This window comes from Colobus angolensis, unplaced genomic scaffold (genome assembly GCF_000951035.1).
Source record: "Colobus angolensis palliatus isolate OR3802 unplaced genomic scaffold, Cang.pa_1.0 Scaffold285, whole genome shotgun sequence".
NCBI classification, from domain to species: Eukaryota; Metazoa; Chordata; class Mammalia; order Primates; family Cercopithecidae; genus Colobus; species Colobus angolensis.
In genome coordinates, this window is record NW_012116099.1 from 506036 (window position 1) to 532051 (window position 26016).

Below are 26016 nucleotides of genomic sequence, written 5' to 3' on the forward strand. Positions count from 1 at the left end.
CTTAAAGTTCCATTGAGTTGGAAGACGTGGCAGTATATTTGAAATCAGACTTGATTAACTTGAAAGACATTTTTTATTCTTCTTTCCAGCTCTTAGTTTTGGAACAGAATCTCCTTCTCCGTCTTTTAAAATTATACCAGTTAAAGTTTTTGGTACATCTCACATTAGCATTAAGAGGACAATCGTGCATTTTGCAAGTGAGAATCTTAATTGCCTAGGAATGGGTGCTTTTTATTCTTGGACGGTTAATGGGTGTTTGAATTTACAAATGCCACTTTTTTTCTCTCCAGCAAATATCAACAGTACAAGATGTCCAAATATTGCGAAGATCTATTTGGGGATCTCCTGTTGAAACAAGCGCTTGAATCACATCCAGTATGTATTTTTAGCAAACCATATTTCTAGCATGAATGGATTTGTTTTGAAATTTTCTGAAGGGTCAAGTAGTACTGGAGGACTAATGCTAAAGATCTTCATATTTATTTAAATTCTTTGGTACAGAAAGCTTACATCATGCTTCAGAGGGATGTAAAGAGACACAAAATAAACATCTGGTTCAATTTAATTTGGAGGATCTTTGGGTCTTACGGTTTTTCAGATCTCAGTCTTAAAATTTCATAAAGCACCCAGGCCAAGAGTCCAGATTCAGGTCAGTCATTCTCAACTTCAGTTACATGTTAGAATCACCTGCAAAACTGTTAAAAACACCTGTGCCAGGGCCCCACTCGGAGACTGATTGAATTGATGGAGGGTCAGGCCTGAGCATGGTGTTTTAAAAGCCCTCCAGGTGAACTGTCTATGCACCCAGGATTCAGAACCTGTGGGAGCCTGATGCTGTGGAAAGTGCCCTGAATTGATGTCATGGCATCCTGAAGTTCACGTTCCTAACTCCAAAATAAATCATTGGGCAATGTTACACATGCATTTTGAACTTCATTTTACACCTGCTAATTTCTTCATAAAGCGAAGAACATTAACCTGTGCTCCATAGATAGACTTTATGAGATCTATGAATTCATTCTAATTGCATGCATTTTTTTTTGTATATACTCATTCTAGAGAGTTAATCATGTTTTTATAAGGATCCATGACCTCCAAGAGATTAAGATCCACAGTCACAAGATGTTACAAGCTCCAAGGCAGCTAATGAAATCAAAGTAGAAAGACCTGCTATTGACAAGCAGCACCTGATGGGCTCAAACCTGGTAGCTTGAGGTAGTGGCATAAGAACATCACAGCAAATGACAGCAAGAAGGTGCTTTGTACTACATGTAAACACTTTAGGTGGTTTAACAATGAGGTTCTTTTCAGAAGTATGTCTATGGGAACTGAAAAAAAATATGAGAGACAAGGATATCTGTATCCTTTGCCCCCTTTCCTTCTTCTCTTGAACTTGCAGAAGCAGTTGCTGCAGGTGACCTGCCCATATCCTTACAGTGCTTCCTGTTTCCCTGAACACTGGCCTGACTTTCCACTGCCAACATCCGCAGCTTCTTGCCTGAGAGTGAGCTCTGGTCACTGGAGCCTGCTCTGCCACACATGAAAGATAGACCAGCAGTGCCAGGAAATTATCATCCCTCTCCCATGCTTCATCCCTCCTGAGGTGGGATAACCCTGAGCACCTGCTCTTCTCTGCCTCCCAGGGTTTCCCAGCAGAATCGTGCTCCAGCTGGCTGCAGTGATAACTTGCTTGGTAACACACCCTTGATGGGCCGCCTGTCTTCTTTTTCTCACTTCCCCACACCTCTCTTGGAGTTTCCTTCCAAGTAGATGACCCAGTGCAATAATACTTTTCTCTGAGGCTGTTTCTAAGGGAACCCAAACAAGAAACAGCTCTGATTTATTTTATTTATTTATTTTTACCTAGGCCCTTTGTTTATTTTCCTTATTGGGTTAAGGTGATTGCTTTTGTGGAAAGATCACTGTATTCTTAGTGAAGTGATGTGCACATATTCTTTCCAGCTGAAGGGTGTCCAGGTTCTTGGCATCTTGAACAAAGAATTGGGCAAAATGCACAAACAAAGCAAGGAAAGAATGAAGCAACAAAAGCAGAGATTTATTGACAATGAAAGTACACTCCACAGGGTGGGAGGGGCCTGAGCAGAGGGGCTCAAGAGCCTCGTTACAGAATTTTCTGGGGTTTAAATACCTCTAGAAGTTTCCATTGGTTACTTGGTGTCTGCCCTATGTAAGTGAACAGGATGAAGTAAAGTCATAAAGTCATTTACTCAGTGTACATCCCATGTAAATGGAGAGGATATTTCCCTTCATAGCTGAAGTGTTTCCATTTGATTTAGTTCTAGGAAGTCAGCATGTATAGGCCTTATGTTCCCTGCCTCTAGACCCTGTTCTCCTTTGAATACAGGACAGGTGTTTTGGGAAGCATAGGTAATATAAATGGGAATAAGACCTGCTCCTGGAGCTAAAGTGCTTTCTACCTTGGGAGTGGGAGGAGGACACAAACGTGAACACATAACTAGAAAAGAAAGTGGCCTATGATGCTTTATTTGTTGGAGGTGCCCTGGTACAAGAGAGGTCACTGGGGAATGGGCCAGTGATCTTCCTTACACCAGGCTGCTGGAAGGAGACAGCATTTCAACAAAGGGTTTTATTGGAGGCGAGACAGACATATGAGTGCACAATGCCTTACGTATAATAAGTAGTATAAAAGCAAGTTTTGAAAATGAATGGATGGGTGGAAGGGTGGGTGGGTGGGCATATAGAGAGATGGGTAGAGGAATGGGAAATGGATGACTAGATACAGGACGGTTCTGTAGATCAGAGGTGATAGCATACATGGACACCTCCTTTGCATATATGAATCTAAGCAAATGATGCTATAGTCAAGTTCAGATTCCAGGAATTGGAACAGCTCTCTTCTTGATTCCCTTATCAAACCCACAAAACCACAATCTTAAGTGTTGAGGGTTGGGTCAGCCTACTGAGCAGACAGGTTTGCCATAAGCCTGACCCTTGGGGGGATCTAGGGGGGCCTCTAACTTGGGAAAGCCAATTCTGACCCCAGCCGTCAATTGTCCCTTGCACTTTACCAGATACTTAAAAGGTGCAAGGCCCTCAGGGGAGCAGGAACCCCTCCCCCGCACATCCTGGGCCAGGCCCCTGCTCCACTGGGGAGGTTGGAGCAGCTCTGCACACCTCTGGAAACGATGTGGATTTCAAGTTTGCAGCACTAGTCTAAGGGAAAGCTGAATGAGTATGCTAACTTGGGTTGGGGAGTGAAAACGGAAGGCTGTGCCGCCTGCCATCTAGTGGGTGTTGGGTTACATCACTCCCAGGCCTCCCAGGCTCCTCCTCCTGGGCTGGGAAGGAGAATTGGAGAAGCACAGCCCTTCCTTAATTCAGCTCTTTCTATTTCTCCCTAGCTTGAACCAGGCAGGCCTTTGCCATCCCCCAATGACCTCAAAAGAAAAATACTCATAAAAAACAAGCGGCTGAAACCTGAAGTTGAAAAAAGTAAGTGAAATACACACATATATAAGGAAGCATGTATAACACGTGTGGACATTTCAGCTGTTTAGAATTCAATTTATTTTAAAACCACTGATTTTGGGGGGAAGGGTGTAGGGGTGACGTTACAGGTACTTTTCAGAGCAAGATTGCCACATTTCCATTTAAGTTTAATTTCCACATCAATTAATTTATGCAGTAGGAAAAGCATATTTATATATTCATATGTCAGAATCTGGAGGGGGCCCAAGGAAAAATGAGAGGAAAGTAGAAGCATTTTAGAATTTCTCAAGATACAATGAACCAGCATTTTATAATATTACACACTCTAAAGTCCTCATAAGTTTCCCTTTTCAGTTTGCCCCTGTGACATATCTAGGGATACTAGGTACATAAGAGTGTGTGACTGTGTATATGTGAATAGAGAGATCTAGAGACAAATGATTTTATATAGTCATGTTGCCTTTTATTCTCCCAGGATAATTTCCTTGAAAATATTTTCTTCCAGAGTATATCTTAGTTCAGTGAATTAATGGTATCAAATATTGGCATGGTTACACTGCATTTTCCCCCAAGTATTCTAAATGAAAAATTTTAAATTATGTTAATGACAGTTTATTTTATTACAAAAGCAATAATGCCATAGAAAAATCAAGACAATGAAAAGTGTAAGAAAGTAACAGCACTAACATGTATTATACACATATTCATATACTATAGACAGATGTACATAATGTACATGTCTAGGTATATACCCACATTTTTAACATAATTGAGATCATATTAATGGTACTGATTTTTAATTTTTAAAATTTAACCAGGTAAGTATACTTACATCAGCAGGATATAAATCTACATACTAACTTTAATCCTAATGTATGAAACACTCTATAGAATTTAACATATATTATATAGAATTGTATGCATTTATTATAGCATGATGTAACCAGTCCCAAGTTGATGGATTTTCACTACTGTAAACATGCTTGAATGTTATTTTGTATGTTTATGCAACCCTCTCCTTGAAATCAATTGGTGCAATTAGAGTTATTCACCCAAAGCATATACATGTTTTATATTGTGATATGGTTTGTTATGCTTTCTTTTAGGAAAGTTCTACCAACTTAGACTCTTCACCAGTCATATATAGGAGTGCCTGTTTCCCACCAATATCCTTAATGCTGGCTGTTGGCCATTTTTAAATGTGTATCCAACTCAGAAAAAAATCAGTACCTTAGGGGTTTTGTTATTTGTGTGTCTTTAATAACTAGTTTTTTGCATATTATGATTTGTGGTTTGTCCCTACATGTTTTCCCATTTTTATTATTTCGTTTACCTTTATCTTTCTGACTTATAGAAAAATATTAGTCTTATTTTGCGTAGTAGGATATAATCCCGGTTAAATCAGTTGCAAATATTTTTTTCCTGAGGTTTTGTTGCCAACCTGCCTATTTTCTGTCAGTTCCCCATGACTGTTCATAAACCTTGATCTGTGCCAGATTCTCCAAATTATGGGCTTTTGTTATCTAGCCTTAAATTCTTCACAAGGACTGAACCTCCTCTCAAACTTGGTGACCAGAATTTTGGTCATTTCACCCATGACCCCGCAATTCTTCATCATGTGTGTATAAGGTGGTTGTTGCAGGTTTCTTACAAGGTCAAGACCACCAGGAACGGGCGAGAGAGAGATCGCTGCTGAACCTTAGGAACATGGCACACTTGGTGCCTGAACATTCTGTTTCCTCTCCCTTTTCTTTTCCTCCTTCTCAGTGTTGATCTGAAGGCTTAGGGTTTGTATGTCACCTAGCATCTGTCACCATCTCTTTGCATGTTTTTGCTAACAGAACAGCTGGAAGCTTTGAGAAGCATGATGGAAGCTGGAGAATCTGCCTCCCCAGCAAACATCTTAGAGGATGATAATGAAGAGGAGATCGAAAGTGGTGAGCTGTTTGCTTTTATTTTAAGTTACATGCTTCAAAAATACTTTTTAAATAAGAAAACCAGGCTGGGCACAGTGGCTTAAGCCCATGATCCCAGCACTTGGGGAGGCCAAGGTGGGAGGATTGCTTGAGCCCAGGAGTCCAAGACCAGCCTGGGCAACATTTTCATAGAGATGAGACCCCATCTCTACAAAAAATAAAAAATTATCCAAGTGTGGTGGCCTGTTTCTGTAGTCCCAGCTACTGGGGAGGCTGAGGCAGTAGGATCCTTTGATCCCAGAAGTTCAAGGCTGCAGTGAGCTGTAATCACACCACTGCACTCCAGCCTGGACAACAGACTGAGGCCCTGTTTCAAAAATACATGAGTAAGAAAACCAGGAATTTCTTTCAGAAGACCCTTTTATATAATAATGCGGTTTAATTCTTAATAGTAATATTTTGGTGTTCTTGGTGTTTTGCCAAATACTTCCAATTTTTTCTGACTACGAAATTTTAATGGCCTTGTCATCTCCCTTCCTATTGGTCATTCAGCTATTCAGCAGAAATTCATAGCCAGAGAATCCTTGAGCACTTGCTGTAGTAGGCAGAGGAAACAATATAAAGAATATTTTGCAATCCCTTTCTATAGACAAAAGCATGAACTTCAGTCTTGTTAATGATGATAGTAGAGAGGCAAGTAATTTGAGAGACCCTCAGGCAAATGACTGGTTTGTCTGCACGAAGTGAACAAGAAAACCAAAGCCGGTATTAAAATTTCAAGTTCAAATTCCTTCAAATAACCAGCTCACCAGAATTATCTCTGTGAAGCTAGATGATTTTAGGAAGGCAGTCTTGTTTCAAATATTTGAATATGTGCTACTACCTTCTCTTTTACTTTGATCACATAGCAACAATCATAATGTTCAGATGTAAATTGGTCATTTGAGAATTTCGGGATGATTTTAGAGAATTATTTGTTCGTTATGTATCATGAGAAGTGATGAACAAAATGACAAGGACTTGCGTTGGTTATACAATGCCTTGGATTTATATACAGGCATACCTTAGAAATATTGCAGATTCAGTTCTAGACCCCTACAATGAAGTAAATATTGCAAAAAAGTGATTCACAGGAATTTTTGTTTCCCAGTGCATACAGAAATTATATTTACACTGTAATAATTATATTTATTAAGTGTTCAATAATAGCATTATGTCCAAAAATGTAACTTAATTTAAAAATATCTATTGCTAAAAAAATACTATTATGTAAACCCACATCAAATTGAAATCTTTTTGTGGAGGGTCTTGCCTCGAGTGAACAGCAAGGTAGTTGCCAAAGATTGGGGTGGCTGTGGTAATTTTTTAAAATAAGACAACAGTGAAGTTTGCTGCATCAATTGACCCTTCCTTTCACAAAAGATTTCTCTGTAGCATGCAGTGCCATTTGATGACACTTTACCCAGAGTAGAGCTTCTTTCATAATTGAAGCCAATCCTCTCAAACCCTGCTGTGATGCCTTCTCAACTAGGTTTATGTAATATTTTACATCCTTTGTTGTCATTTCAACAATGATCATGGTATCTTTACCTGGAGTAGATTCCATCTCAAGAAACCACCTTCTTTGCTCATTCATAAGAAACAACTCCTCATCTGTTTAAGTTTTATCATGAAATTGCAGCAATTCAGCCCCATATTCAGGCTCCTTTTCAAATTCTAGTTCTCTTACTCTTTCTATCACCTTTGCAGTGACTTCCTCCACTGAAGTCTTGAACCTCTCAACGTCATCCATGGGAGTCTCCCAAACTCCTATGAACGTTGATATTTTTACCTCTTCCCATAATCGTGAGTGTTCTTAATGGCATCTAGAATGGTGAACACCAGAAGCTTTTCAGTTTACACTGCCCAGATCCATCAAAGGACTCTCTCTTTTAGGAAGGTTAGACATAGAATTAAAAATCCAAAAGCTGGAAGAATTAACTAACCTTATTCAAGACTCCTTAATAAAGACTCCTGACTGTGGAACAGACTTTTTAAGTGACTCAGCATGTCCAGTCCTTGGGTTTGACATTACTCCCAGAGAAAAGTCGTAATGACTGTACTTTCATTTGTTTTATGTGGCAGGGAGGCTCTAGGGGGCTAAAGATATCTGATACAACTCAGTTGATATTTGTTATTATGGTCATCTGTTGCTATGCAATAAACCTTCCCCAAATTTAGGGGCTTATAACAACACCTTATCATTTTCTGTCATAATACTGTGGATCATCTAGGCTCAGGTTGGTGGTTCTTCCTTGGGTTTCTCATGCTTTTGTCGGCAGATGACATCTGGGGCTGACTGGTTCCCTTGGACGGGTTATCCGGGACGGCTCGCTCACATGCTGGCAGTGGATGCTGGCTGAACGCTGGGAGCTCAGCGGGGCCTTACTAACCATAGTACCCCTGTGGCCTCTCTCTGTGGTTTGGGCTTCTCACAGCACAATGGCTAAGTTCCCCAGATGGAACATCTAAGAGCCAGTGTCCCAAGAGGCAGGAAGCAGAAGCTGCTAAATTATTTAAGAGCTAGGCCTGGAACTGGTGCAGTATCATTTCCTCTATGTTTTATTCATCAAAGCAGTCTCAGGGCCAGTCCAAGTTCAAGAGGGTGAGTGAGTGACAAGGTCACGTTGCATAAGAGCACAGAGGAGGGCAGATGTTATGGCAGCTGTCTTTGGAAAATATAGTCAGCCATGATGCCGACTATATTTTTCACATTTTTTGCAAATAATAAACCTAAACAAGATTTAAGAAAAATATATTGACAGAAATATATTTCAAACGATCAAGAAAATACTCCTAAGATGCAAAAAAGATGACTATTCAGTAAAACCTGTTCCTTTAATTTAAGTTAAATTTCATAGATGGTAATTAAAATATGTAAGGCATTACTGATACAATAATCCAGTAAAACACACTGTAGAAATAATGGAATAAATTAACAAGAAAACAATGTTAATAATAATTAACTACCATCGTTGTACCAACAGTGGACCAGGCATTTTACATTACAGCCTTATCTAATCTGTATACAGCCTGATGAAATGGGTATTACTATTATTTTGTTTGTTTGTTTGTTTTGAGACAGAGTCTCGCTCTGTTGCCCAGGCTGGAGTGCAGTGGCGCGATCTCAGCTCACTGCAAGCTCTGCCTCTGAAATGGGTATTATTACACCAATTTTTCAGATGAGGGGACTAAAGCTTAGAGAGGTAACATATTTTGCACCTGATCCCACAGCGGGCAAGTGATAGCACTAAGATTCAATCCCAGAGCTACCTGATTCCAGGGTCAAGACTTTTTGTACCTTACAGTACTGCCCTTTCAATGTACAGGAATATGGTAAAAACATAGATATGCAAAAATACTTTTTTAGAAAGGAGAAATAATAGAACGAATGAAAGTCAAAGATGTGTTTCCTAAACACACACAGTCATGTAAAATGAGCATCAGTATGGCTTCATGTATTATTAAAGGTGCTTTCCCACCATCTACATGGTATGGTAATTATTCCTCCAGGCAGAAAAAGATTTGCCTCAGTGACTCCCATGCTATTCCAAAGTATACTTGAGATTTGGGTTAAGTTTTAACAGAAATAACCACATAATTTAGTATACCAGTAGGAAAGTACCTAAGGACAGAATCATCCACCTAAATGGCACAAGGCTCCTGTTACACCTGTTACGTATGCGATTCTTAGGTTGCCTCAGTAACATTTGGTTTTGGTTCTGGTCAACCAATCGGCTATAATTACCTTAGTACCACTGTATGAATCTACTATGTATGTGTGACTAGAGTCTCTAATTTAAATACATCAGCATAGCAGGCAAGGGGAAACCAAGCATAGTTCAAGAGGGGAGGCCTGCCTGGAGGCTGTAGAAAATAGAAAAGGCTTTCAGTCAGTGAAAACAGGTGCCCAGGCATTAGGCTGGATTTAGATTCAGAAGGACACATGGCTCCCAGGATAGGAGACAAGTAGTGGAGAATATCAAAATTATATGTGGTTATAGGTGTGTCTCTGCATATATGCACACTCAGAAAGTGATCATGTATTCATACAATTCTCTTAAAGTGGTTATTGAGTCTCTACCACTTGTTTGGAGCATGTCCCTTGCCTTCAAGTCATTTACTTCTGTATGGGCAGTTTGGACTAGACATACACGAAATGAAAATTTAGTAGTGACCTGAGAAGTTTTGAAATCTTGGTTACTGACTGTAGGTCATGGAAACCTAGTCCTGGAAGAATTGTGGTAAGAATTCAGGAGACAGGTGGATCCATTATCTTGGTCTGTGATTTCAGACAAGTAAAATCGTATCTCTGCATCTATTTCCTCATTTATAAGTAAAGACAGATGCTAGATTAGATTATTTTAAGACGTATTCCAGTTCCTCAAATCCTTTTCTTCCTGCCTAAGTCTTACAATGACCCAATTTTTGTTATTGTTGTTGTTTGGATTTTGTTTTTTTAATTGTCTGCCTCTAGAATATCCCTTCATCAGATTTATTAGCTCCAGACGAGGAAGGTGGCTGTTTCTTTTCCTCACCCTCTTCCTATGCCTGGAGAGATACTTCACAAAATAAAACAGTCTATCAGGAAATTCTGAATCCAGATACTACCAGTTGAAAGATACCACTGTTTTATCATGACTAAGAAAGAAAAAATAGTTTCCATTCACTGGAAAAAACCATCAGTTGAAGAACATATTACAACATCAGAAATATTAAAATTCAAAAAAGTGCATCTCAGAATCAGTGAAATCATTTTTCATTTACTCCTGTTCTTTCATTCTCCCATGCTTTAAAAAATCTCTCTCATTCTGATGGGTCTGCTCATCTCCTTTATGAGTTTATTCTCAGAAATTATTTTAGTGGGTTTTTTTGTTTTGTTTTTACAGTAAAGTTCCCTCATGCCCTGTGGTGTGACCATGTGGATTTGTATTGGCCTCATCCTGAGGTCTATGGGTTTCTCCTGATCCTGGCTAGATTTTAGGCAAATTCTTTGTCTGGGAATTACTACAAATGGTGATTGTATGAATCCAAATCTCACCTCAGTATGTTGCACATTTTCCAGCAGGTAGTTCTTTTTTCTCCCGTGAACATCCTAGGTGGATTCTGGCATTCTTATCACTTTCCTGGACCAATGAACACAGTGTGTGTGCTTCCTTTTACAGACTAGACCATGCTCCAGGGACACCAGCTTTATTTGGCACCCACTTCCATTTCTCCTCCTACCTGAGCCTGACAAATGAGCCCTGAGCCTTTGAAACCTACGCTAGGTTTGACAAATAGTTTGCAGGAGTAGCACAATCCTTCTGAGGCCTTTCCTTTTTCTACCACTCCGGGCTATAAGTCTTTATGCCCATAACATTCAAGTGGACATTTTAGTCTCTTTCAAAATTATCTGATGTATTTTTTTTCTTCCAACTTCTGCTTTTCTGTAGATGTCATGAAATATCAAAACACCCTTTTATGAGTCACAGATATTCCTGCAGTGTTTGAGGCTTTCATTTTTGGAATTAGTGTACTAGGATAGAAGTAGCCATCCAGTTAAGAATAATTTATTAAGCATCAAGCATGTCAAACCACATTTTAGGTGCAGGAGAAATAACACATGACAAGACGTGCTCCTTGACCTTGAATAGGTAAGAGTTTAGTGAGAGTTTTACTTGAAAAAACACTGCATATATGAATGTCCCCATTTTCTTTTGGCATCCTTTTTCTCTAAAAGTGCTTATGTTCTACCCAAGATTGTGAACAAGGTCTGACTACTTGGCAGTGGTTTGGCTTCATGGATTTGCCATTTGTCTTTCACACAGCTGACCAAGAGGAGGAAGCTCACCCCGAATTCAAATTTGGAAATGAACTTTCTGCTGACGACTTGGGTCACAAGGAAGCTGTTGCAAATAGCGTCAAGAAGGTCAGAGTTCCCTTTCTTTCATCACTCTCAAGAGGTAGCAGCTGTTATTTATGAAATTTTGGCAATGTGAGAACCACAAGAGAATGAAGTAACCTATAATTCCCCTTCTAAATTGCTTAGGATACAAGTCTGTGCTGGGTGACCAGAACTTGACACATACACAATATTAAGTTTAAAAGGAAATGTAAATTACTTATTAGTCAGAGTCAGTGTTAACCACTACCCATTTGGCCAGTGTCCTCTAAATATTAAAATTTATTGTGTTATTGTAGCTGGGGAGGGAGAAAACGACAGCATCCCAGGGGTAAGGTTTAATCTTGAATTCATCAGGAAAATGACCCCGAACATCCTGAGTCTAGCTCCCTCATTCAAGAACTAGTCCTGCTAATTATATACCTTCCTCCTAAAGTAGAGTAAGCATAAAAATGTTTCCAAATATTCAGCCAAGGAAAATAGTTATTCATGTACTTACCTTTTGTCAGGCATAGTCTAGGCCATAATGACCTAACAGGGTAAAACACACTCGCCTTCTGCCCTTAGGTAGCTCATGGTCCCCTGTAGTTTAGGGAAAGGGATCAGAAACAACAAAGAAACAAGTAGTCAAATAACCATATAATTACAACTTGTGATAAGAGCAGTTATGAATATAAACATGAGTGCTGAAGAATAATGAAGTAAAAAGAATAAGGAAACCAGAATGCGAAGGGTCAAGAGGAATTGGCCATGCACAGAGATAGAGGAATCACTTTCCATGTGGAAGGACCACAATAACAACAGCAAGGGCTGTGAGTAGAGTGACTTGAGTGAGAGTGGAGTGAGACAAGATGAGATGGGGCAGGTAGGTGGGAACTGGGTGATGTAGGATTTTGGAGGCCATTATGAGAAATTCAAATATTAAGTGAAATGTAACACTACTGAAAAAGTTTAGAAAAGGGGGCAGTGTAGCCTGATTCAAGTTTTAAAATATTGCTGTGGTTGCCATATGGAGACTAGTTTAGGAGGAAACAAGAGTGGAAGCAGGAAAAGCAGTGGGGACAGGCTGCTGCTCTAGGCCAGACAAGAGTCCCCGATGGTCAGACCAGACAATGGATACAGAAAGGACTGAGTGGCTTCAAGACATGTTGAGAAATGGGACAGCCTACTGATGGATGGAATGTGGGAATGAGAGAGAAAGAAGTGAGATGACCCTCTAGTGTCCTTGTTTGAGGTACTGGGTAGGTGGTGGTACCATTTACTGGCATGGGGAAGACCGAAAGAGAAAGAACTCAGGAGTTGCAAATGGGATGACTATTTGAGATGCCTGTTAAGTATTCAAGGGGAGGTGTTCATATAGTATTGCCGTCTGACTCTCTCTCTGGGTTCATTTCCTAACTGTCTAACTTTGGGTAAGTTACTTAACCTCTGTGTACCTTAGTTTCCTCATCTGCAAAGTGAAGACGATAACACCTATTTCATGGGGTCACTGTGAAGAGTGGATGGTTTGTGACATGTCAAGAGCTTAGCGTGGTGCCTGGCACATGGTAACTCCTGTAAAGGTATTAGTTGCTGGTATATTATCATCCTTTTCATCTTTATCATTGTCATTATCCTCATGATCACTGGCGTCATCATCATGCATATATAGAAGACAGGTTGAGCTGGAGATACAAGTTGGGAGTTCAAGAGATCGTATTTGAAACAATGGAAATACTGAGATGATTCACAGGGAAAGGTGGAAAAGAAGGTCCAAGTGAAGCCCTAGTTAAAGGTGGAGCCAAAAAAGAAGAGCAAGATATGGCCAGAGAAGTCGGAGGGAAATTAGGCAGTGACACCAAGAAAACCAAGAAAGAGGACAGTGTTAAGAGGAGGACTGAGTGGTTGATTGTAGAATATGTTAAAAATCTTAGACAAATCAAATTTAACAGAGTTTAGTTAAGCAAAGAACAATTCCCAAATTGGGCAGGCCCCCAAACAGAAGAGATTCAGAGAGACTCCAGTGTAGCCATGTAGTGGAAGATTTATTGACAGAAAAAGGAAAGTGACCTACAGAAAACAGAAGTGAGGTACAGAAGCAGCTGGATTGGTTACAGCCTTATTTGCCTTATTTGAACAGAGGTTGAATAGTTGGCCACCTTTGATTGGCTGAAACTCAGTGATTGGCACATGAGTAGGTTACAGCCTGTTTACACATTCATTCAGTCTACAGTTTACTATGTGAAAGTTTATGGAAAGTTTATGGAGAAACCTTTAGAATATGTAAAGAGACAGCTTTAGGCTAAACTTAACAAATGCTACTGACTGATTAAGAAGACTCAAGAGTGTCCTTTGGGTTGTTAGCATGGAGGTCATTGGTAACCTTAAAGAGACATTTCAGTGGGGTGCCAGACAGGGTGGTGACACTGGATCACATAGATATGAATTACTAGAGACTATGCTTTTGAGAAGTTTTGCTGTGAAGGGGAGCAAGAAATGGACTAGTGGCCAAGGGCACCCGAAGAGTCAAGGGAGTGTTTTTGTTTGTTTGTTTTAGTTTTTTTTTGTTTTCGGACGAATGAATCTGGAGTGTGTTTGCAAACTCGGAAGTGGTGCAGTAGAGAGGAAGAGATTAATTTTGCAGGAAAGAGAGGGGATAACTGCCTGGAATTCCTCGAGAAGGTGGAAGAGGGTGGGATCGCTATGGTGCGAAGGTGTGGCCCTTCACAGGAGCAGGAACACCTGATTAGTGAAGACAGTGGATGAAGATGCAGGTAGGCAGATACATTTGGTGATAGGAAGAGGGGAGAGTATTTGATGAGCAAAGCCAAAGGAATATTGCCTTTACACCTACCTTTTCTGAGATAGGGAATTGTGACTACTTTGAGAATATTGAATGCCTATTAAGACTCAAGAGTATTGTTTTAATACAAAATTTAGCCAGGTGTCATGGCACGCACCTGTAATCCCAGCTAATCAGGAAGCTGAGGCAGGAGAATTGCTTGAACCCAAAAGGCAGAGGTTGCAGTGAGCCAAGACTGTGCCACTGCACTCCAGCCTGGGCGACAGAGCAAGACTTTGTCTCACAAAGAAAAAAAAAAAAGTTGCTAAAGCCTTCATCAATATTGTCTTAGTGTCTTAGTCAGTTGGGGCTGCTATCACAAAAATACCATTGGCTTAAACAACTAAAAACTATTCGTAACCATTCTGGAGTCTGAGAAGTCTGAGATCAAGGTTTCACCCGATCAGTTCCTAGTGAGGGGGGCCCTCCTCGTGGTTATGTCCTCACGTAGTAGAGAGAGAATAAAGAGGCAAGCTCTCTCTTGGCTTGGCCCTCATGACCAAATTACCTCCCAAAGGCCCCATCTTCAAATGCCATCACAATGAGGTTGAAGATTTCAGTATATGAATTTGGAATGGTGTAGGGGGCTGCACCAGCATACAGTCCATAGCAAATACCCAGACATGAATGCTGAGGTACTCAAAAGTGACCCTTCATGCTGCTTTTCCCAAGCCCCATGACTAAAGCACTAAGTAGATAATTATAATAAAACATCTAAGTAGGTAAAAACTGTCCACAAATGAGGGAAAGAGCATTAAGATTAGCCTTTCTGGTGCGTAAAACAATGAGGCCATCCATGGCTTTTTTTCATCAATAATGCCCCACCTTAGCAAATAAATAGAATAACAAGTTTACCTATACTTATTTAAGTATCTATGTATGTATGGCTAATAAATTTGGAATTTTACCCTTTAGAGGAGTAAACAAATTATTTCCTTTCTCTAATTAGGCCTCAGATGACCTTGAACATGAAAACAACAAAAAGGTAACAAAATAATTCCCTTGCCTATTTTAAATCAGATGCATCTAATTTAAAACATCTTCAAAGGAAGGAATTAATTGTGGTGATAAAATGATTAAATCCCGATAAAATCACAAAACTAGGGCAGGTGAGTAAGATGATTTTCCTAAAAGTAGGTATTTAATCCAGTAAGGCATTTTCTTCATTGGAATTAGAGATTTCGTTCCTGTAGTGGAACAACATGATCATCAGCATATTGAATTTGAACTCAAAAATGAGCAAATAGGTCATCAAATCCATATTGTAGCATAATAGGAGGATCTTAGTTCCCAGTACGCTGACATTCTGGAAGATCACTGATTAATTTTACACTGCATAACTTCTAGGAGTATTACTTGATGTTATTAGATATTGGCCTTATTGTAGGGAAGGTAAAGTTACATTTTCACTTTCTTTCATTCTCTTCGAAGTTCTTCTTGATGATCAAAGTGGTCTTATTTAGTAAGTATTATGGTTTATCCTACAACAGTGAGACTGACAGCCACAGGCAGAAGTTTGCCTTGTAACTTCATTCTCATACTTCAGAGCTTCAGAAAATACTGCCTTGCTGCCTTTAGGGTCCTATCCTATTTGGAGTTGAGATCCTAGCTTCTCACCCTCTAAATATTAAATTTGAAAGAATTATGAATAAATATGGTCACAGACCTGTCTCAAAAAATATTTGTGAGTACTTTACTCTCTTGTTCTAGAATCTCATCATTCATAATTAGAGTCAACAGTGTACAGATTGACATTCGGTCATTGCCATTTATTAGCTAAGTTATTTTAATTCTCAAGGCATCAATCTTCTCATGCGGTCAGTGGGTAGGACTCTAATCCCCACTACACATCACAGACAGTAATGAGACCGTGTGTGCAAGAACTCATCCTGGTGCCCAGCACACAGCACTGGTGGTATTTATTCTTATTATTAAACACACAGACATGGCCGTTGTTTGGTGGGAGAGCAGGAGGACACATGAAGAAAATGATAAAAACAAAAACAAAACCAAGTTACATTACTTGATTATTATTTCAGGTTTTTATTGGTGAAATCAGTTTGATAATTTAGAATGCTCAAATTGTTAAGTCATCAGTTAAACAAGTCGTCTGACCATTTTTTAACTCATGGATTACATCTTGCAACTAAGGAATATATCCAACTAGATTCATTCTATGCAGGAAATTTAGCTTTGCAAAGTTCTCAGCAAAAGTATTGATCACTTTTGAAGGTATTATTTTTGTTGTTGGTTTTGTTGTTGTTTTTTCTATCAAGAAATAAACTAATTTGTTTTCTTTTTTCTGTGTGCAAAGTAATGCAATTTCAGTATGTCCTATGCAGCAAGTTATTAGATTACTTTTAAGATTAAGTGCTTTTTAAAATACTATATACCATGTGTGTATGTGGCTTACATTCTAGAGTGATACGGTGAAACATAGTCACCAAAGAGGCAGCATCATTAGCACCTGGGAACTAGTTACAGCAATGACTGGCCTCACTGCAGACTCACTTCAGCAGAAACTCCGAGTGTGGGGCCCAGGAATCTGTTTTATTTTAAAAAGCCTTCCAGGTGATTCTGATGCATGCTAATGTTAGAGAGTCACTATTTTTGATGTTGTGCCTCAATTTGTAAAAATATGAGTAATACCTGCTGTATCTATTTCATAGCATTGCTGTGAGGTCCAGTGTAGTAATTTCTTTTTTTTTTTTTTTTTTTTTTTGAGATGGAGTCTTGCTCTGTTGCCTGGTCTGGAGTACAGTGGCACAATCTCAGCTCATCACAACCTCTGCCTCCCGGTTCAAGCGATTCTCCTGCCTCAGCTTCCCAAATAGCTGGAATTACAGGCTCACGCCACCACACCCAGCTAATTTTTGGCATTTTTAGTAGAGATGGGGTTTTGCCATGTTTTCCAGGCTTGTCTTGAACTCCTGGCCTCCCAAAGTGGTGAGATTAAAGGCGTGAGCCACCGTTCCTGGCCAGTAATTTCTTGAATATTTTAAAGTCCCTTAAAAATCTAAAAATATCCTACAAATGTAAGATCAGCTTAATATTTTATGATTACCTCCTTTTGCATTATTTAGAGCTACAATAGACACTAACTTCTTAAAGCATCCTTGACAAATTGAGGAAGAAAAAGTCTTTACCTTTCAATTTGTGTGTGTGCAATTATCTTTATTAAGGAAATCTGCAGCACATATCCGTGGGTCCTACTGAAGTCATCGACTTATATGTTTTCTTCCTTGTGCTTGTAGGGCCTGGTAACTGTAGAAGATGAGCAGGCGTGGATGGCGTCTTATAAATATGTAGGTGCTACCACTAATATCCATCCATATTTGTCCACAATGATCAACTACGCCCAGCCTGTAAAGTTTCAAGGTTTCCATGTGGCAGAAGGTAACACCAAAGGTTAAATGCAGTCGTCTTTTTTGCTTGATTTTCTTTTATGGTGCTAATGAGCTTGTATCTAACTTGTTGCCGTTTTTCTTTGTGGGCATGGGGGCTGTTCCACCTCACCTTATTTTTGTTTCACAGACCATAGAAGCCACCTTGGTATGTGGTGACATTATATTGTCATTCATGACCTCACCCACAAGGTGGCGCTGAAAGACTATGGATTTGTTAGTGCTGGGCCATGTAGCCTCTTCTGTTCCCACATGCATTCACAAGACTCCTTTTAATCAAAAGCTGGTTTTCAAAAAAACATAAGAAGTATTTAAAAACTTCATTTCTGGGCTAGAGAAGCCATCATAATCATCATTATCATAAAAAATTCATATTTCAGGGATAACTGTGGCAATTGGGGTACATGTAATTTCTCTAATGACTCCCAATTTAAATCAGCACTTTTTTTTTTTTTTTAAAGACAAATGTCTCCATCCACAGGATGTCAGTGAAAGTAGGAGCTACTAACGTGATAATGTAGCATTAGCCTCCAAGGCCTCGTGATTCAGGGTGTAATTGTATTTATTTATTGCTGTTTTTCGCTGAGGGTTTGATGACAGGGTTCCTGACTCCATCTTTGCTTTTCTTTTACAGAACGCAATATTCATTATAACATGTCTTCTTTTAATGAATCAGTCGGTCTTGGCTACTTGAAGACACATGCAATTGAATTTGTCAAGTATCCTTATGTATCAAGTGGAATGAGTGGTTGACTCACGTTGGTTTGGCAGGAGCCTCTCAAATAGATAAATGGCTAATATATCATTCTGATGGTAGAGTTAATAAAATGATATGTGGGAAAGACCATGGCAGCTGTGACAATCTGCCCAAATGAAAATTGTTTTTATGATCCACACAGTGAACTGTGATCTTAAGCATCATTTGTAAATGTAAAATTTGCTGTGTGCTGTCTACTCGTTTGTCGTTGTTGGCCTAGACCTTTGTTGTTGTAGCTCTTTGTCGTTTATTTTTCTCTGCTGTCGGACTCTTTTTCTGTTTTCCTTAATAAGTTACACAGTTATAACAAACGGCAAATGAGTCGCATTTACCCCAAGGGAGGCCGAGTCGATTCCAGTAATTACATGCCTCAGATTTTCTGGAACGCTGGCTGCCAGATGGTTTCGCTGAACTATCAAACCCCAGGTAGGTGCTGATGTCCAGTGACCCCAAATTCCATGAGAACACTTTGACAGGATAGTGCCAGCACTTCCCATCAGTTGGCTGTGGGCATCTTTTAAAGGAAGCAGACATATGGCAAAGCAATGTGTTGTTGGATTTATATAATGGTGAGAAATTAAAAAAACAAAAAAATAGAGCAAACAATGGTAGAAGATAATGTGTTGTGATTGAAATTTAATTCCTTTCATAAATGCCATGAGTATTCCTGCTAACCATTATCCCATATTCCAAAATATTGCTCATTTTTCTTCCTTTTGGATCAAAGTTGTTATCTTTGTTTCCAGAGGCAGAATTAAGTGAAAAGAATTTGAGTATCTTTGTATAGCAACAGCGACTCATTTCTCCTTTGGCAAATACCCTGACCACTGTGAACATTCAGCAAATATGACTGACACAGTGGCACTTCACCAAAGAAGTACAGAATATTTTGGAGTAAACTCCACTAAAATGGTGTATAAGGAGTTACATATTTGAAGAGATACTAATCTATAACTTGGTCCTCCAAAGTGTACTCAAAGACAGGTTTCCAATATATAATGAGTTTTCTTTTTCTGGAAGGAAAAGAGTAAATTTTTATAATTGCATAAACAAATTTTTAAAGTTTTTGAGGTTTGCTTAAGAGCCTAGGATCACAGTATTAAGATTAGAGGTAGCAAAACAGAAATAAAATAGATAGAAATATGCCACAAAACCTATTCACTATATATGGTCAATTCTACAGCATGGTTCTTACAGTTGGTGAAATAAAACAAAACCAGAAAACCCTTTTTTCCTTCAATTCTTTGCTATATAAGAGTATTGCCCATGCTTCCCAATTTGAGAATTTTTTAAAAATCTATTTTGTGTTTTAAGAATCCCTGTCCACCTTGTTCCCTGCTATCTGGACTGAGTGGAAGGTCCTTTGACTTTCATTCCTTCAACGTGAGTGTGAGCTGACTACTTCCCACGCCTTGAGGGAGCCTCCCCAGTGACCGGAAGCTCCTCCTACTGGAGTCGCCATTCTGCATGGGGTCGCCACAGTGCTTGCTAGGTTAGACTGTGACATGATAGGTACCAGTACAATCCCTGAGTGTTTCTAGCTGGGGTCCAGTAACAAGGCCCTGATGACCTCACTTACTTCAAAAGGGGCCAACTTGTGTTCTCAGTTGTCAATGAGTTCATAATATGGATTAAATGGCTCTAAACAGTTTATTCACTAGGCCAGCTTATGTTTTATTCTATAATATTAGGTTAAACACAACATTTTGAGGAGGAAAAAATATCCATCAGTTTGCCCATTTCCTTTGCTGATGGGAAGAAAGAAAATATTTTATTCACTTGCAAGAGAAAAGTCACAAGCCATGTACTGCCAGCGTAGACCCCACTGGAATAATTCCCCCTGCGTCCCATCCTGGAAGTGTGCCACTAAGTTTTATGAGATACTTAGCTAGCTCATTTTCGAATCTTTTAAATCAAGTTTCATGTTCACCCTCCCGGGTATCTCCAGTGTTCCTCTGCCCGGGGATCCTGAGACCCATCCTCTCCCACTGTAGCAGGTTGGATATCTCTGCTCTCAGTACTCATCGAACAATGGTATGACTCCTATATTGAATCCGTTTTTAAAAGTGACCTTTAGCATGGTCTTTATGAAAACACATTTTATGTTTAATTTAAATGAAACATGCGGTCAGTTCGACATGGGAGAGAGTATGCCTTAAATAGACCAAGCAGAACCTTGTAGTATTAAAGAGGGACCAGGGCCTAGGAGCAATCTGATACCTATTGTTTAAAATCACCCCATCAGGGTCTTTTTTGTCTAGGAAGACAAGATGCTAAATTATTTTTGTCTCTTGACAGATTTAGCGATGCAATTGAATCAGGGAAAATTTGAGTATAATGGATCGTGCGGGTGAGTAATGTGATTTAAACTGTTATCTAGATTTAGAACTCCATACTACAGCCATAATGAAGCCATGTCATTTTCAATTAGAGACTACAGAATTTAAGCTGGGGTTGAGGGATGGAATAGAAGCAAATGAAATACCTAGAGAATATTTGCAAATATACATTCTTCGTCTACCTCATTTTACTAAGCAGGTTTTGGATGTTTTTAGTCACAAATGAAGCGGTTCATACATATCCTAGAGTTTAATCCTCTCACTTTAAAATCAATAGTGGAGGAGATTATTACAGGACAGGTAATAATCCCTGCACACTTGGACATTAACTGGAGATGTAGGCCTTAAATATGTGCATTTTACCTAGGACAAATCAAGTAATGAAGTTAATTTCATATGTAATGAAGTTGTGTGTGTCAAACTGAATTTCCTTCAGTTGGGAATAAACCTTTGTCCTCTATTGATTCCTTTTTGTGTCTTGTAAGTAGCAGTTATCAAAGAATAATGCTATGAATATTATTCTAGTTTCCTTAAATAGCAATCTTGAAAACTGAACCAAGAAGTGAAATAGGAAATGTCAATTTCACGGAAACACTGAAAGGTTAAATGAAAATATAAAATTAGAATTCTCTAGAGATAAAAAAAGAAAAACTATGTGGTCATCCCCTCACTCCACCTCGGCCTCATGCATCTGTCCCCAAGCAAGTAAATATTGATACCTCCAGACCACTGCCCAGAGGCCTCTGGAGGAATCCAGTGGAAAACCATCCCCTGTCATAATGATGCTATTAGGAATTTATTCATGGTGGCTCACCTGATTGGATGTCTTAATTTTTCTCACTGAAAACTGCCAGTCAAGATAACATTTTTCAGCAGTTGTGAGTTAGAAATGACTTTTCAACGAGCACACTCCCTCCCTCTGCCTGCCTGGTGAATGGTTCTCTGCCAGTATGGCTGCCCACACGGTGACCATGCTATTCCCCAAATCACCCACTACTTACATACCTGGAGCATGCCCTACATTTTCCTCTGCTGTGTGCTTTCGAAGAAAAAAATGTGTGTAGTTGGGAAGAGAAAGTTCTGAATTCATATTTCAGAATTTTGTGAAAGCAATTTTGTTATTTAATGCCAAGTGTTCCAACCCAGGAGATTTTTCACATAAATTGCTTCGCAGACCTCTTCCTCTCACAAGTAGCGGGCTGAGGCATAAAGTCCCAGGGCTTCAGCCCTGGGCTGTGAGTAAAAGCCCTAGGCTGGGAGTCTGAAGATCAGGGTTTGAACTCAGCTCCCAGCTGCCCCTAGTTCTTTCTGTGTTGCCTACAGCAGGTGTGTTAGACTCAGATCCTCTCTTCTCTGCTTGATAAAATGAAGACGGTGACACCTGCCACACAGGGTTTGTTGTACTCAAAGGAAAAAAAAATGTCTTTTTGTTTTTGAACAAAACAGGGAACTAAAAAAGACTTTGTCCTTTGACAAAAACCGAGTCCTTTCTGATGAGACCCACCTTTGGGTTTCCCTGTCAGTCACTGTAGAATCCAGTTTGAGCAAGAATCGTGCTAATTCAGTTTAGGGAAAATCCCCAGCCCTTGGTATCTGACCACCCTGGATATCCTGTCACCTTGGCCTGCCTTCAGCAATAATCCTATCAAGTCAGTTTGGCCAGAAATCTTTATCCTTCATGTTTCCTCATAGAAATTTTCCATCTGCTGGCCCTTACCCTACTCCATGGTTCTAAATCTCCAGGTATGTTTGTTGAGGTCAGATTTGAGCCCTTATACCTATCGCCACGGCTCCCTATCCCCTTGAATAAAGTCCACTTTACCATGTTTAACAAGTGTTTGGGTACATTTTTTTTCTTTAACAGTTTACAACAGCTCAGTAACGTTGAATGAATGTGTACAAAAGTACTTCAGGAACTCTACATTTCTGTGCAAAAGTGAGATTTAAGAAAAGCTTAAGGCCCTATGATCAATCACACACACAGATATTGCAAAATTCAAGGAGTGCTGTGTTCAGTCATCCTTTAAGGACCCCAGGGAGGCAGCCTTGGCACTCCTGGCTCTTACAGGACCCGTCGGGCATGGCTGTGCTCACTTCTGGAATCGTGCAGTGGCCCAGTGATGCTTAAAGCACTTTCCTCGCCCACCTCAGCGATCACACCTAAGGTGCCATTAGCTGTCCAACATGCAGTGAGGAATCCTGGCAGCCGGGCCTGATGCAGGGAGTAGAATTGTTTCTGTATAAAAAAAAGTCCTGACAGCTGGGCATGGTGACTCACACCTATAATCCCAGCACTTTGTGAGGCTGAGGCTAACAGATCACGAGGTCAGGAGATCGAGACCATCCTGGCTAACACAGTGAAACCCCGTCTCTACTAAAAATACAAAAAATTAGCCGGGCGAGGTGGCAGGCGCCTATAGTCCCAGCTACTTGGGAGGCTGAGGCAGGAGAATGGCGTGAACCCGGGAGGCGGAGCTTGCAGTGAGCCGAGACCATGCCACTGCACTCCAGCCTGGGCGACAGAGTGAGACTCCGTCTCAAAAAAAAAGAAAAGAAAAAAAAAAAGTCCTGACAATCCTATGTTTGGTTTGTTTTTCCTAGAGTTTCTGCTTAGCCATCATTAGCATGTGCAGTGTCTCACTCTCTCCACCATTATTTAGTTATTTTTTTTCTTAAGACAGGGTTTCGCTCTGTCACCCAGGCTCAAGTGCAATGGTACAAACGTGGCTCATTGCAACCTTGACATCCTGCGCTCAATCTGTCCTCCCTCCTCCACCCGTCAAGTAGCTGGGGGTGCCCACCACCACACATGGCTAGTTTTTGTAGTTTTTGTACAGATGGGGTTTCACTATGTTGCCCAGACTGGTGTTGAACTCTTGAGCTCAGGCAGTCTGCCTGCCTTGGCCTCGCAAAGTGCTGGGATTACAGATGTGAGCCACTATGCCTGACCTCACTGGTCATTTTAAATTCCATTCATTTATTTTAAAATACCTTCACAAACAAGGATACTGTTGGCTACTTTAGCCTGAATTCTGTGCTGATGTGTTGGACACTATGTGACTAAAAGCATACACCTCACCAGAAAGGCTGAAAAATAGCCCGTGCAGTGGGGCAGCCCTACTTGATAAAGTATTAGGGATACCGTTGACTCTCTAATCACCTAATTCCCCTTCCCATACACCCAGCTGGTGGCAAAGGCTGTCACTGGCAAGGAAAAGAGAAGAAATTGCCCTCACCTGCATGCTTCTGTGTTCCATGGTGATGGTAGATGTGGGGCCCAGTGCTGCACAGGAGCTCCTGTCCCTGGTGCTCCGGCAAGCTGGGGCACTGCACGGTTTTCACTGTGTCACCCTTGTGGTTCTCCCACCCACCTGCAAAGACTTTGAAAAACTGCCCCTTTGGGCTGAGTCTGAGGACTGCATTTCTTAAAGAGGCATTCTGTGCCTCTGTGGAGGCCTGTGGAGGCAAACAATCCCTGTTTTATGTAGAACATCAGTGTGCAAAGTACACAAACACCCCTAGGATCTAGCAACTGTAGCAAAATGTCAGAAACCCCCTGGGAACTCCTTCTGTGCTCCCTGGCCGATCTTGTGGGAGGGCACACCACTGGGCCCAGTAAGTGTGCATGTTACCAGGAAAGTGAGCAGTGCTTTTAACTGTCTCGTTTTTGAAGATGGAAAAATGGAAGACATTTCCCTAATTGCAAATGAAACAAAATAGTGTAAATTAGTATCTAAAATCTTTTTAGGCTTTCATAGGAAAGTGGGTGATCGATATCAAAACAGTATGTCATTTTATGATTCGAGGTCATTTTTACACAGCAGTTCTCCCTTGCCCCCAGGCCATACGTTCTAAGAACCCCAGTGGATGCCTGAAACCACCAATTCCAACATATATATACTGTGGTTCTGTGTATGCATACCTGTGATAAAACCTAATTTTACAAATTAGTCATAGTAAGAGATTAACATCAATAACTAATAATGGAACAGTTTTAACAATATAGTGTAATAAAAGTTATGTGAATGTGGTCTCAAAATATCTTAATTTTTTCTCTTTTTTATGTTTATTGGCTATTTTGATATTCTGTTTTGCGAAGAACTTCTACGCATTTTCCTATTGGGTTTTCTATCTTTTAAAATCGATTTTTTATTTCAAAGTTTTATTTTCCAACTTTTATATTAGGTTCTATTTTAATACTTTTGGAACAGAGTTGACCAGGGGTAGCTGAAGCCTCAGAAAGCAAAATTGCAGATAAAGCAGGTTACTGTATAATATCCTCAAATTGGAATGTGTCTTATAATGCGTAGCAACTTGCAGTTATAATCAACAGTCATTTTGCTTTCTTGCAGCTAAATAAAATGGCATGTTGGACAACTGATGGCATCTTAGGTGTGATGAAATAGGATGTGTTTCCTTATGACCCCATTTTCTCATTCTTGGGGCTCCTGTCCGCCCACCTGGTTGGCAACCCTTCTTCTCTCCCTCTCTCGCCTTCCAAGGCCCTACACGGTCCACAGAGAATCCTTGGATCCCTGCCTTGCCGTTGGCTTTGACCTTGTGCCTGTGCCTATCACACAGACCTAGATGTCTGGAATGAGTTCATTTTCCGTACCAGTAAGCACCAAACAGACCATCTATGGCATTTGCAGGGCCCAATGCAGAATGAAAATGAAGGGCTCCTGAGAATTTTAGGATGGTGGATGCAGAGCATAAAACCAAGCGTTAAACCAAGTGTGGGCCCTTCTGAATTCAGGGCCCCGTACAACTGCACAACTACCACATCCACATAGCCAGCTCTGGTGCCAGACTCTAGCTTCAGCTTCCCTATCAATACCCCAGGTCCCCTATTGACAGCCACCAGGGATATGAGGGGCAACCTCTGCGGCTCTCTCAGACCGCCTTGGACCCAGAACAGATGCTCCTTTGACCTTCAAAGAAAGCTTGCTAAGTGTCCTATCCCAGGCCAAGACTTACCTCATGGTACTGACAAGCTTCTGCGTACTCTGTTTTACCCTCTTCGAGTATACAAAATGAACCCATTTCACCGGAGCTTGCCTGCTTTGGAGAATTGGATATGGGTTTCTTGCCCTTTTCCCCTGCTATTTCTCACTTTGGATCAATTCACTCTTTCACAGATGAGTGTTCTGTGCAGATTTGAACAGGGGGATGTGGAAGAATGTTTTTGACCCTGAGATGTCACCATGATCCGTTTCTTATTTTGGTGGGTGGGAAGGGGATCTTGATCTTTAACAAAGGACTGTGGAAAGTGAGGAATCTCTGGATGCTCCTTCCCAGGGAGATTCAGGACTGGAAAGGTGACTCCAGTTCTGGATTCATCCAAGTCCCGACCTTCCTCAGGAGGCAAAATTCCTCATTTGCCAC

At 40.3% G+C, this 26016-nt stretch overlaps 1 protein-coding gene across 2 annotated transcripts in view; it reads left to right on the plus strand.

Moving 5' to 3' along the window:
• The window catches only part of PLCB4 (phospholipase C, beta 4), a 411010-nt gene that overhangs the window by 315216 nt on the left and 69778 nt on the right, over positions 1–26016 (plus strand). The window contains exons 16-24 of one of the 2 annotated variants that reach the window (XM_011948853.1): positions 291–375; positions 3384–3474; positions 5313–5408; positions 11237–11337; positions 15081–15116; positions 17386–17527; positions 18170–18254; positions 18594–18718; positions 20591–20642. In XM_011948853.1, the coding sequence (XP_011804243.1) occupies positions 291–375; positions 3384–3474; positions 5313–5408; positions 11237–11337; positions 15081–15116; positions 17386–17527; positions 18170–18254; positions 18594–18718; positions 20591–20642 (813 nt within the window). The remainder of the gene's footprint in view (positions 1–290; positions 376–3383; positions 3475–5312; positions 5409–11236; positions 11338–15080; positions 15117–17385; positions 17528–18169; positions 18255–18593; positions 18719–20590; positions 20643–26016) is intronic. The other variant, XM_011948852.1, reaches the window with a different exon arrangement.